This window comes from Schistocerca serialis, chromosome 2 (genome assembly GCF_023864345.2).
Source record: "Schistocerca serialis cubense isolate TAMUIC-IGC-003099 chromosome 2, iqSchSeri2.2, whole genome shotgun sequence".
Classification (NCBI taxonomy): Eukaryota; Metazoa; Arthropoda; class Insecta; order Orthoptera; family Acrididae; genus Schistocerca; species Schistocerca serialis.
Genome location: NC_064639.1, coordinates 413,409,006 through 413,423,185, shown reverse-complemented (window position 1 = coordinate 413,423,185; position 14,180 = coordinate 413,409,006). Strand labels below are relative to the sequence as shown.

The window sequence follows — 14,180 nt, the reverse complement described above, 5'->3', positions numbered from 1 at the left end:
CATTTAAACACCTTGAAATAAAATGAACAGTGCTACAGTTTTGAACGCGTCTTTGAGTTAAATAATACAAATGGGTGACAGTTGGATTGTTTCAAATAACCATATTTCCCGTCTTTATACCATGGCACTTGTGAACATACTGGTTGTTTGGAAACAGGAATGTGTACACAATGTATTGTTTTCTTTGAATAGTTATTTTTCTCATATATCTTTCCTTTTTTTCTACACCTTGTGCAAGGAATTCAAATTAGCCTCTTGTGGTCTTATTTTTTGTATAACCTTGTCAGGAATAAAAAAAAACTGTAGAATAGTTTCTTTTACTCTAATGTATGATCACAAAAATTGTCATGTTTTTGTGATCATGGAGTGGAATAAAAGAGACAAATTCTAAGTTTTCTAGATCACTGTTTTTATTCTAAACTGTTACAAATTGTGAAACTGTTGTACTGTGTTGTTAATAATATAACTTGCAACAAATCTATCTAGTTCAAAATGGTTCAAATGGCTCTGAGCACTCTGTGGTCATCAGTCCCCTAGAACTTAGAACCTAACTAACCTAAGGACATCACACACATCCATGCTCGAGGCTGGATTCGAACCTGCGACCGTAGCGGTCACACGGTTCCAGACTGAAGCGCCTAGAACTGCATGGCCACACCGGCCGGCAAATCTATCTAGTCAGTAGAACTTTTCAACACAATACACACTCTTAATTGCAAGAAAAAGGATACCCACTTGAGTTGTATGATTCTGCTATTGTAAATAGGTCGACCTGGCCAAAATTGGATGCATAGTATAGAAATAAGAAAACAAGGCAGCTGAATCAGATGAATTCAGTGTCAACATGATCAGGGGACTCGGAGGAACTGCTCAGCAATGGCTACACAGGGCACTGTGTATTGTTGGAAAGAAAAAGTAACTCACTGAAATGGGAAACAGGAGGCATCATCCCCCTACTGGAAAAGGTTCAGAAGAGGTAACTAAACTACAGATGTGTAGCTTTACTTTCACGAGGTCTAAAAGCCTGTCATTTCTTGCGGACAGAATGAGGAAATCAGTAGAATTAACATTCAAGGAGAAACATGGCTTTAGAGCTCTTAGGTCTTTTTTATACACTCAGTTTTTGCCACAAGAATACTTTGAGTAAGTTCTGGATTTCTTTACGTTGGTGAAGTACGTGGTCATATACTTCATAAGCATATGTGGGAATATTTGAGGCATAAAACAAAGCCTTAGAATGTCATTGTGAGAGGATGATACTTCCATAAAATAGAATGTTGTGCAATAGTAGAAAGGGTCCAACACGTGATGCCTAATCTTTATTGATTATGTAATAATAATGGGTGAGACAGAAGTGGAGCTAACAGTCAGACTATCTATCTGTTACTAAGAATTCATGGCAGTGGGTTTTAAAATAACAGTAAACACAACAGTATGTTGTGTGTCAAGCAGAAATTCTCCATCCAATAATTGAAAATGAAGTGGAGATTAGGAAGCAATATCTCATCAGGCAGTACTATGTGTAAAGACATTGACTACAGAATACAAAAAGCTCCCAAATTCTACCATGTAGTATGTCCGATAATTTGTAATGAAACATTTCCATAGCTTCTGTGGTCATATTGACTTCCGGAACGAACACAGCAGCCATTATTGGGCGAGCATAAAGTGATCTGTTGACAACAGAAATTGTAAGTTAAGAATGGATAAAACAAAGAATGAATATATGACAACTGCTAGGATTTGAATGAAGCCAGTTGGAGTATTTGAAATAAAACAATGAAAATAATATACTTATGGAAGAGGCTAGGAGGAAGATGTCATGATAGCTATGAGAAGTAAGTCTTAAACACATCAAAAGTAGGCACTTCAAGTTCATGAACAAAAATTATAGATCAACTCACCATTGTGGAAGGGTCTCGTGGATAACTATGCCCAGCTTGCTGTAACGCACATGTTGTGGTGATCAAATACCATTACATTAGAACCTGTTTCAGGATAGTGCAGTTGTGCCACATCAGAGGTATTAGTCTATGATCATGTGCTTCACTTCTTTCACCCTGCGTAGATACAATTGTGACATATGCTGTTTTGCAATCTGTGCAGTTTGTCAGGAAGATGCTCAAATTGAGAGAAATGGGAAGTAAAAGATTTCAGTAAAAACATCATTCTTTACAAACTATCAGGGACAACCTGAGTTGCACACCACTGCCCTGTGTGGCATTGAACTGGCTAGTGCCTAAAGCACAGAAGTCATCCTGAACCATTTGCTTGGATATTCTTACACATTTCCTATGTTGGTGATTACCTATGGATTTCTGTCATGATTATATGATTGTATGTGACATATTGTCATACTGATATTAGTAATTGTGCACTCTGAAATATGAATGGGTATCAGAGACAGAAACATACCTAACGGCACCAACACTTAACTTTAAGTTGGTGAGTGGAACTATTAATTATGTTCTTTGACACTCATTCTTATAATTTGTTTTAAAAGCACTGAACACATTTATTTGCTGAACAATTCACTTATGCTGTACAGTTAAATTGTGAATGCCCAACTTAATTCTTTGATCCAATTTCCTGCATGGCTAGTGTTGGGGTCCCCAAGCAAAAGTTGAAACTGTGCAGTGTATTAGCACTGAAGCATTAACACTACATGGTGTGCGGCAAATTTTGCTTAAGCCAACACTATGCAAGGCCCTGTTGCACAACCTTTGGCATTGAGAACAGCAACATTGTCCTTGGACTATTCAGCCCTATGTCTTACCACTCAAGCACAGGCTGAGATCACTGTTTCTGAAAGAAGCACATTTTATGTTGTTTGATATCTTGGGTTTAGGAACTAAAAGCTTCACTAGTGACGGGACATTAGACCATAGTAGCTATGGTTGTCCTTGCACCTCCGTGTCCATTGGGTACTGGTATTCCCATGGTTTTGGAGAGCATGGAGAGCTAATAAGATTTATTACCACTGAGCGAAGTGACACAGTGGCAAGACACTTTTCCCATTTGGATGGGTAGCAATATAAATCTCATCCAGTCATCCAGATATAGGTTTTCCATATTTTCTGTCAATCCAAGATTCATTCTTTAAGGACTGAACAATACATTTCTGTAGTGTGTTTCTTCCATTATACATATGTTGTTTAATTAATCCAGGTCATTGTAACAGGCTTCAAATATGAGAAGTTGTTACCCCCATTTGCAAATTTGGCGCCGCAGTCATGGACTGCGCGGCTGATCCCGGTGGAGGTTCGAGTCCTCCCCCGGGCATGGGTGTGTGTGTGTGTGTGTGTGTGTGTGTTGGTCATTAGGATAATTTAGGTTAAGTAGTCTGTAAGCTTAGCGACTGATGACCTTAGCAGTTAAGTCCCGTAAGATTTCACACACATTTTCTTGCAAATTTGTTTGACAATAATTCCTCACAAGTTTCCAACCAAGCTTTTCAGACCACTGATAAAATTGGCTTCTTATTCCAGCATCAGTCTCTCTCATATTATAGAGATGAATTTAAATGGAAAAAATACACTGTGATCAAAAGTAACAGAACACCTCCAAAGACTTAGATTTTTCATATTAGGCGTGTTGTGCTGCCACCTAATGCCAGCTACTCCATATCAGCAACCTCAGTAGGCATTAGACGTCATGAGAGAGCGGAATGCGGCACTCCACGGAACTCACAGACTTCGAATGTGGTCAAGTGATGGGTGTCACTTGTGCCATATGTCTGTACGTGAGATTTTCACACTCCTAAACATCCCTAGGTCCACTGTTTCCGAAATCATATAGTGAAGTGGAAATGTGAAAGGACACGTACAGCAGAAAAGCGTCAAGGCTGACATCGTCTGTTGACTGACAGAGACTGCCGACAGTTGAAGAGGGTCGTTATGCAGACATCCATCCAGACCATCACACAGGAATTCCAAACTGCATCAGGATCCACTGCAAGTACTATGACAGTTAGGCGGGAGGCGAGAAAACTTGGATTTCATGGTCAAACGGCTGCTCATAAGGCACACATCACGCCGGTAAATGTCAGACTCCTCGTTAGGTGTCAGGAACGTAAACGTTGAGCGATTGAACAGTGGAAAGATGTCGTGTGGAGTGATAAATCATGGTACACAATGTGGCGATCTGATGGCAGGGTGTGGGTATGGCGAATGCCCGGTGAAAATCGTGTGCCAGTGTGTGTAGTGCCAGCAGTAAAATTTGTAGGTGGTGATGTTACGGTGTGGTCGTGTTTCTCCTGGAGGAGGCTTACGCCCTTTGTTGTTTTGCATGGCATTATCACAGCACAGGCCTACATTGCTGTTTTAAGCACTTTCTTACTTCCCAATGTTGAAGAGCAATTCGAGGATGGCAATTGCATCTTTCAACACGATCAAGCACCTGTTCGTAATGCACGGCCTGTGGCGGAGTGATTACACCACAACAACAACAACAACAACAACAACAACATCCCTGTAATGGACTGGCCTGCACAGAGTCCTAACGTGAAGCCCATAGAACACCTTTGCGATGTTTCGTAACCCAGACTTCATGCCAGGCCTCATCAACTGACATTTATACCTCTCCTCAGTGCAGCACTCCATGAAGAATGGGATGCCATTCCTCAAGAAACAATCCAGCACTTGACTGAATGTATGCCTGCAAGAGTGGAAGCTGTCATCAAGGCTAAGGGTGGGCCAACACCATATTGAATTCCAGAATTACCGATGGTGGGCGCCATGAACTTGTAAGCCATTTTCAGCCAGGTGCCCGGATACGTTTGATCTCACAGTGTATAGCATTGGTGAAGAAACAATCCTGCTTCAGTAGCAAAGCACGAAGTTTACATGAGAGCCAACAAACTATCTAGAATACCTGATACATTTCATGCAGACACTAAATTTGTATTGTAGTGCTATAAAGTTTCAGAAGTTATCAAAGAGTGAGAAAAATAAATTGCTTTTTAGAAACCTTAATTATGGCAGATATGTGGAACTGCTTTTGTATTTATCGTGGAGTATTTTACTTACTGCCAGTCCCCAACAGTCTGTGTTTCATTCTCATACCATCCGTTTAAGTCTTACCAAACGTGTGGTTCTGGGTGACTTTTTCATAAGTTTCCCCATTTCCTAAACCTTGCCAGTCCTTTTCCTTTATCCCACTTCCTTCCCCTTGAACCCTTCTGCCACAAGGAGTAGCGACTGGCTCCAAAAGCTTGCGTGTTTCCTTAATTGTTAACGTTTTTGCTCCTACCACAGCTTGGTGAGTGGTTGTTTTTTTATTAGCTGTCATAATTGGCTTTTGATTGGGAGGAGAAAAGAATTACTATTGACTTGTGCAACACAGCTGTGATCGTAAAATGAAATACTATATAAATCTTATATAGGTGCAAAGTATGCATAGATACAAGCACAAGCACTAAGAGCCAGGGAGTATACTGGAAGGTAATAAATGTCTAGTATATAGATAAACAATGAACAGACTGTTGCAATGCTTGGACTCAGAAGTTTGACCTAAATTTTAATGAGGTACCTTTGCAAAGAAGAAAGAAAGAAAAGAGTAAAAGATGCTGTGTGACAGCTTTGAAATGTAGCGGCATTGAAATCGGGACACTGGTTGGTGCACTGAAGTATACTGAGTGAAATTGTTGAGTTATTTGTTGCTGTTTGTCAAAGCATAATCTGTATCACTTCAGGCTGGGGGGGGGGGGGGGGTCACCTTCATAGAGTCGGATGTTATTGAATTTAGCATATGTTAAAATTTAGGAGTAAGTAAGAAACATGCATTTTTTTGTTTCCTCCAAAAAAATTCCTGCCTCGAGATACAGGCCTCCAAAGATGACACTGTGAATTTTGGAAAAATTATTGAAATGCTATATCTCTGTAACAGTTTTGCATATTTTGTTAGTTTTTGTATTTGAAAGATAATTGCTTTATGATTACAATGGTAGCATCTGTTTGGACATATCTGTCAAAGTTCTTTCATTGTCGCCTTTTCAACTTTTTAATAATTTACAGAATTTTTTTTTTTTTTTTTTTCCTTCAAAAATGCCAGACCAGGAAAGTTAGATTTTTTTTTCTGTTGATTAGTACCACATTGTACATATATTGTCCGTAAAGGAGAGCTTGCACTTCTAAGTTGGACAGATTTTATTTAAAAAAAAAAAAAAAAAAAAAAAAAACCTTTTTTAACTTTAAAGTGTAATGTATGTCTTCATTGAAGTTGTTTCTTACGAATTTCGTTGTTACAATGTTTATTTCTATTGTCTTTGTTGCAATTATTTCTTTTCACTTTCATTGTTCCAGATATTTCATACCCTTTGTTGTAGTTCCTTGTCAGTTTGTGTGTCATTGTTGTTCATTGCAGTTTTCTGTATTGTAGTTGTTCAGTACAAATCTGTTTACTGATGAGACTTCTAAGTGATCTGAGACCACCCAGTGAGTTCCGTGTTTTTGTGAGGAATTTTCCAGTTGACACAGTTGCAGTGTGTTTTGCGAAAAGGACTGTTTGAAATGTCTTCTGACTGGGGCCACAGGAAAGTGAAGTGTGCTGACTATTTGTGTATCAATAAAAGAGTGATATATAACACAAACAAAAACAGAATTTGTTCAGGTTGGGAATAAGTGTTCTCATTTGAAGACTCTGTTTCAAAGTGAAAATGTTTCCAGCGACAACTTTTTGCATTCTAAATGTTTTGACAGAATAACAATAATAATAGTATCTGAACAAGGTGAAGCCTCCCATGATGCAGATGTAGTTTTTGCATCAGTAGAGGAAGAATTAAATAGCCTGAATCAGTCAACTACAGATGTAGGTGTTAGTCCTGTTAAGAAACTGTGGTCAGTGACGTCGAGTCATAAGCTCTATGAATCAAGAAAGTACAGAGAAATTACTAAAGCTATGGATGAATAAACTACAGCAAACTGACCACTCTCTTCAAAGTAGAAATTCCATATTCAGAAGAAAATGAACCAAAGCACTCTTGCGCCTCTTGCCAGGAATTTTTCACTAAAATCGATTCACCTGTTGAATATTGTGCATTCTACAGTGAAAAGGTGCAAGTTTCAACTATTATTTTAGTCATTTTCAAAGAAAACAACTTTGAATCACATTCCATCAGTATCAAAGTATGTAGTAGACAAATCAAGAAATGTGAGGTCTGTAAAAGGAGTCCCTTTAAGACCAGATCCCTATTATGGTCATCCTGTAGAAGCAGGTAAAGCTCAAATAGTGCTGCCATTTTATCTGGAAGATAAATGGGACTGTTCTCACCAGAGTGCCAACAGAAGACACACTATAACAGTAAAAGTTGAAAGTAAAAAAGTGAAAGGGAAGAGGTACATGACTCGCCATATTAAAGGAACTTTCGCTACTTATAAGAGCAGCCGTACAACTTCACATAATGGGAGACCAGAATTTTATGCACTATGACCTAAGTGGGTAGTTCCACACCCACCTAGAGATGTCTGTTTGTCTGTACTGCACGAATTTTGAACTTTGTGTGGTAATTTTGAAGAACTTACTGGAGCATGTGACATGAGACACCTTGGTTGGGCGTGTGAAGTCATTAGTAGTCTGTGATGTAAAGTAAGAGGCTTGTTTGCTCTCTCTCTCTCTCTCTCTCTCTCTCTCTCTCTCTCTCTGTGTGTGTGTGTGTGTGTGTGTGTGTGTGTGTGTGTGTGTGTGTGTGTTTTCTTATGTATAATGATAGTATATACTAATTTTTTTCTTTTTGGTTTTTCTCAGGCATAGTTTGATTGTGGCATGACCAAGTCCACGCAGAGCGTCTATGGCCGAGCAACCTAACTGTGTTCCCGGGGGGTCAGAGTTGCTTCTCAGTACAGCTGGGGCTGCCACTAGGCGTAACACCAATAAGTATGTATGCATATTCTTCGTATGGTAATAGCTTTCCTGGCCCGATGTAAGAGACAGTCAGAAGGCCCTTATCTGGTCAGTTAGATATCCATTATTTATTTTCCGTTACTTATGTTTAGCAGAGTAAAGTAGTTTTAACAGGTGCACCTGTTTTCACCATTCTCCACTTTTTTCAGTTCCTTTCCCCGCGTAGCAATTTGACAGAGAGAGAAAAAAAAAATACCTAATGTCTCTTAGTGTTTAGGATTTAGGATGCAAGTGTACGTGGTTCTTGCACTAGATAATGACATGTCAGATGCCCTTTCCACTGGTTTTAGGCACTGGTAAATAGCTGTTGACATGCTTGTTTCACTTTCTCGTGGTTTTTAGCAAAAGAACAGATTTCACTAAAGGTTTCATAGTGAATCAGTCACTTGATTTAGGGATTTACTAGATACATTGTTTATCCCTCAGATTGAAAGTCATATGTGTGCAAGAGTAAGATATTTTACTCCAGTAGCTGAATTGTTTTTGAAAGTTCCCGAGTAACATGTAAGTATGAAGTTTTGCGTACCATTTATTAACTATTGCAAACAAACAGAAATAAAATCCTTAATAGTGTAGGTACAATACATTATTATTTAAGAGACACAGTTTAATATGCACATAAAATTAAATGCATAGTTTAAGGATTTTCCTTTCTAAAATAAGCTTTTCTTTTTCACCCAGGAGTACAGTCAAGTCAGCTTCAAGAAAGCGTGGGGGATCTGCTGCTCATCATCCAGTTAGCTCAAAACGTTCAAAGTGTTTTGACGATAAAGGAGAATTTGTACCATTTGAATTATATACTACGAGAAAAAGTAAGGAATTTGCTACGGCGCCTGCAAGATCTAGAGGCAGTGGCAGGCCCGATAGTCCGGGTGTCACAGGGCGTAGTAATAAGGGGTCTGCATCGGGCCACAGACCCATTGTTGCCAGAACTGAAATTATTGAAACACAGGAGACGCCGCCAAAACAAGAACGTGTTGGTACAAGTGGAGGAGGAAAGAGCCACGAGAAGCCTTCTAGATTTAGGGGGCGAACCAGGGTAACCGATTTATCTGTGGAAAGTGGTGCTTCAACAGTGTATTCTTGCTCCTCTGTTGGAGACACTGTCAACCAATCACCTTGTTCTGGAAGTTTAAGTTCAGTCGGCTGTAGAACCAAGAGTCACTTGGAAACTGTCCAGCCGGACACCCAGAAACGACGTGTGTCAGGAACCAGAACCTCTTCTCGTTTGGCATCTGTAACTGCTGAAGCTCGCAGTTCTCGGTCAAGTTCCCTTGCATCTTATCCAGGGGAGGAGACACCTTCAGGAACCCCACCAGTACAAAATCTTTCACAGAAGTCAGGCAGAAAGCCAGCATCTGTTACTTCTTATATAAGTTATAAGACTGCATCACATTCAAAACGTCCTACTTCTCATTCAGAGGCCTCACCCAAGACTAATTCTGTATCAGTAAAGAATCGTAGAGCTTTGAAAGAAAGCAAAGGTGAGAAAATCGTTGAGAAAAAGACAAGAGAATCCTCTAGAGTTGAAACTGTTGTTGCCTCTAGTAAAGAGAAATACAACGGTAACAATAATTTGGCATCAGTTACAATAAGCAGTCAAGAGACAGTGAAGCTGAAGAAAGGAACATCAACACTTGACAATAAGAGGCAAGCAGCTCGAAAATCTCAGGCTAAGGCAGGAAGCACTTCTCAGTCAGCTCCTGTAAAGAACATTTATAAAACAAAAAAAGTCTTGGATGCACAGCAGTCTTCAGGATCTGCATGTTCTCAGAAAGTTACAGGTTAGCAATGTTTGATTTACTTTTAAAACAGTAACTGTAAAAATATTATAGGCTGTGTTCTGTCATTACTCAGGCTTCATACTTCATTAAGTACTTTGTCACAATTACACACATTGGGTTTACTATAATGTGGAAACATTATTTTCCACATGTGTTCTACTCAGAGAGGGAGAAACCATTAGTGAAAAGATAGCAGTATATATTGAAAATAGGGTAATATAAAGGTGCTGATGGAAAATAAATGTATGAGAATTAAGCAACAGTAAATTATGAAAATGGGAATATGTTTTGCACTGTGACTATAATGTGGTTGGTTGGTTTCACATTGGCTATTTACATTTACTGCTGCACCCCAATCCTGCAGTTTTTTCTTCAGTAGGCTGTTTCTTTTGTAGCATTTGTTTATTATCTCTCTTCGTGTTAGTTTTTGTCTACTCTGTGGCTGTTACAGTCTTGTCCGTTGTTTCCTTATCACACTCGATAACAGCGTCCTAGATACTTTCCACTTTTAAGTATTCATATCAGATATCCACTGTTGATTTACGTATCACATTTCCTAGTTTCTCATGGCAAATGCTACTGAGGTGACTTGTTTTAACCTCGCATTTTAATTTTCTTTCGCAGTTGAGTTGTATTTGTTAGTGTCTGCTACTGCCCAGTGTTTACATATTTTTGTGCCGTTATTTGATTGCGCTTTCATTTTGAGAGGATATTCCTCGAAATGGTATCTTTGAAAATTCAAATTTCTTATGATAATCCCTTGTATAGTTAGTGTGTAGTGGTATGTTTTATTGAGGCCATTGCATTATTGGTTTCAGACATCTTTGCTGAACCTCTCTTCCTATTAAACTTCTTCCCAGCATTGTTATTTGACTGTTTCATAATTGAGATGAAGGTTCAGGGAAAGAGAGGGGGGAGGGGGTACTGAGAATGAGAAACTGAGGAAACAGACTCACCTAGGGAATACTTTTTCGACAATGTTGGCTCTGTACCTGTGGTCTGTTCTGAGTGTCTACAAAAATAGTAAGAGATGTACAGAAATAAGTTGCACTTAAATATCTTTTTCAATTTAAATTTACAATGCCTTATTGACATATTGACTGCTGCTAATTAGGTATTGATATGAAGGAAAATACAATACTGATGGCTAGTACATTGTTGTATTGTTTGATTTTTAAGGTTGGTAATGACCTGGGATGAAATGACTAACTTTCCTATGTCTGTACCCATTACCAAGCCAGAAAAAGAGAGCATAGTAATCAAAAAATGGTTTATATTTGAATTCTGTATGGTTTGAAACACAAACGTCACCAGAAAATGTGCCTCACAGACACACAAGGAATGGTTAGCTCTCAGTTAGCTTGTTGCACAGAAGTTCGTGGACTACATGCAAATCTCTGCTAAATTGCTAAATGCTCTTTACTTCTGAATGAAAACACAGGTATGACCTGTGATGAATTTTTCCGTACATGTACAGCCAATGGCTTTTAACTGCCTTTGACATTGTCTAATGCTTTGAACTGAAGGAGGTCCAGTGCTATAGTCTCAGCAAAAACAGTACTGCAAGTTATAGCTGAATTGAAAGAAAGGATACAAAATGCTTTCTGTGGCTATATTTTAATTTATGTAGAAGATACAGTTTTTGAAATTGGTTAAATGGTTTTGAAACACCTTGTATATTAATTGAATATTTTGTGTTTATTATAAATAGTGATAGAAACAATTTGATACAATAAAAGTATGAAGAAGGGAAAAACTTATACAGGTAAGTGTTGGTTTTATCAAAACTTTTATCGTTTTCATTTCGTGTTGGTTTTGCCCAACGCATGGATCGAATTGCGGATAGTTATTAATAGCAGTGACATTAAGGAACTAATAACAGATCAAGTATATGGAGCAAACAAACACTATGAAATGGTGTTTTGAATAGAAATGATTAAAACAAGGATAAATAATACAAATGGTAATTGAAATATTTTTATTGAATGTCTATGGAGGAAGAAAATTTTCCAAAAACTGGAATAATGCTGCCATTGCTATACATAAATAAGAAAGGAGACAGACAAAGTATATCAATCTCCTCTCAATAATGTACAGTATGTTGTTTAAAATTATCAGTTGCATAGAAAATAATTAGGTCTTTAATCAAACAAAAAATGCTGACTTTGAATGTAGTTGTAGCACTGTGGGCCACTAGTAAATCGTGAAACAAATTTTGGAACAGGGTAATGAATGTGACTAATTACATCACCCAAGAATCAGAAATTTTGAGACAGTATTGATACAGTTCCTGCACTAACAGCCCTTTAGAAACAAGGAGTTGACTCGTGCATAAAGTTAAAATATTGTAGAAGACCTATGTTAATGTTATTCTTCCTCTGTAAGTGTGAATAGTGCTATACAGAATAGAGAGAGGAGTTGGTAGAGTAGGTTTCATACCACCAACACTATTTTCCTCTGTTCTAGAGGAAATTTTCACGTGCCTCAACAATGAAAAAGATCGAAGTTTGAAATTCAGTTAAGTGTCTAAAACATCACTGCATAAGAAAATAATAAAATAATGGAACCATTTAATTAGTTTTTACGTTTAGAGCAGTTGAAGAGTACTACATGCTCCAGAAAAAAATACAGAAGAGGAAAAATAGCCTGCAGTGGTGTTGGTAAACTAAACAAGATTATAAAAACCATACTTCAAGTATGTGTTAAAGTTAAAATTTAGAATCGACGTGTTATTTTTTTGAAATCTGGGAGTGAGACATGGACATAAATTGAGAGAACTACTGGAAAACTGTGGGTTGTCAATGGACAATGACGAGTTGCAGGTTCAGAATTATTAGGAGAGACGGGAAAACAAACCTATAAATCAGGGAACAGACTGGAGTGGAGGAGAAAATTATGGCTGTAATGAAAATGAAATGAGGTAGGTGACACATGTAGCCAGATAAAGAGATAGTTGGTAGACAGATAGCAACCATGCAAATACAACATCGATGCATGTAATTAAAGACCATAATATTGTAAGTCTTGAGGTGGTCTTCATCCAGAAGTCAGTTTTCATCATTTGTTTTTAATTTCTAACTAATCACCTGACCCGAACGGATGCTTTCTTTCAAAATAAGACAGATTTCCTTTGTGTTATTTCAGTTATAGCACGCATTTGAGGAATGTTGGTATTACACTTCATTATCATGAAAATTGTTTTAAGCCTTGGGTTCAATATATGGTATTTATTTACTTATGTATTTACTTATCTATCCTCCCATCCCATACCCCCCCCCCCCCCCCTTCCCACCCTTACCAAAAGTTTGTTGGGCAATGGAGTTGGATCAGTAGTGTGGTGTGCTCAGTCCTTACATTCAGTTGATGTGGCAGTGAGTGTAACCTCATATCCTCTACTGGAATGATTGATGTTAGTACTTGTAGCTGTAAATTTGAGAAATGATATATTATTTCCTATTTTACTCGTGGGGAAGCGTAACTGTGAAGTAAACAGTAAATTGTTGCAAGATTTTCTCTGCTGTAAAAGACAAAGTGAGATTGTTGACTGTACAGTTTGTTGGGGTGAAATTTTTTATTAGGAGTCGAGGAGGAACTGACATTATAGCTCATTAAGTCAAACAAAATGTTCTTTAGACTAAATCCTTGATACTCAAAAATTTGTGACCACTTATTACAACACAAGTCCAGAGTTTCAGGCTGCTGAATTGAACTACTTAATTAAAAGTGTACTACATGCTATGGACAAACTAATAAAGGACCTCACAGAAGCACAATTTATTTAATTGATGATTGACTCTTCTCACCTCGCAGATTTTAAAACTAGTTCCTTTACTTGTTGGGTTTTACCGTCCAAATAAAAGTATTGTAGTTTGAATCTTGGAGTTGGTGTATTTTGATGTAGAATCCCTAGAGAATATGTATTTGATGCACTGGGATATTTGTGATGATAAAACGGTAGTAGCAACTTCAGCTGAGAACACACAGATTTTGGAAGAAAGAATGGGTAAGTTACCGTATTTATAACAACAGTGTTACACAGATATTCAGTAAATTCAAGAAGATGCTGATCACTTCTGCATGTTTAAACTTGGGGATTCGCTACTTAAATGCCTGCTGTCAGCTTGAATTTTGCTAGCTCATAGTTGTGTAGTTAGAGTAATAGGCACATTTTTCTTTCCAGAACCTGTTGCTGAACTGAAGTACCCCCTCAGAAATCGCATTAGACTTAGTGAACAAAATTTGCTGTTGCCGGGATCAAGTGACAGTAGCAGCGGCAACAGCAGCAACGCAAGTATTTGTTACACGCCTCCCTCATCTGCTTTGTTGCCTCGCCGCATCACTGTGGTTCCCAAGAAGAAAGCCAAAGTTGGTGAAAGCTCCAAAAATTTGGGTATGTTTCCTAACGCAACCCATGTGGCCACATTTTGTTCAATGAATTACTATTATAATTCTTATATTTCCCTGAACCTCGTAATTTGGCTTTTCACAAACCTCATT

General features: G+C 38.1%; 1 protein-coding gene across 4 annotated transcripts in view; it reads left to right on the top strand.

The window, feature by feature from the left end:
* The window catches only part of LOC126457254 (E3 ubiquitin-protein ligase TRIP12), a 233,130-nt gene that overhangs the window by 17,926 nt on the left and 201,024 nt on the right, over positions 1-14,180 (top strand). For all 4 annotated transcript variants that reach the window (XM_050093414.1, XM_050093412.1, XM_050093415.1 and 1 more), the window contains exons 2-4: positions 7,744-7,872; positions 8,581-9,683; positions 13,864-14,073. In XM_050093414.1, the coding sequence (XP_049949371.1) occupies positions 7,787-7,872; positions 8,581-9,683; positions 13,864-14,073 (1,399 nt within the window). In that variant the 5' untranslated portion in view covers positions 7,744-7,786. The remainder of the gene's footprint in view (positions 1-7,743; positions 7,873-8,580; positions 9,684-13,863; positions 14,074-14,180) is intronic.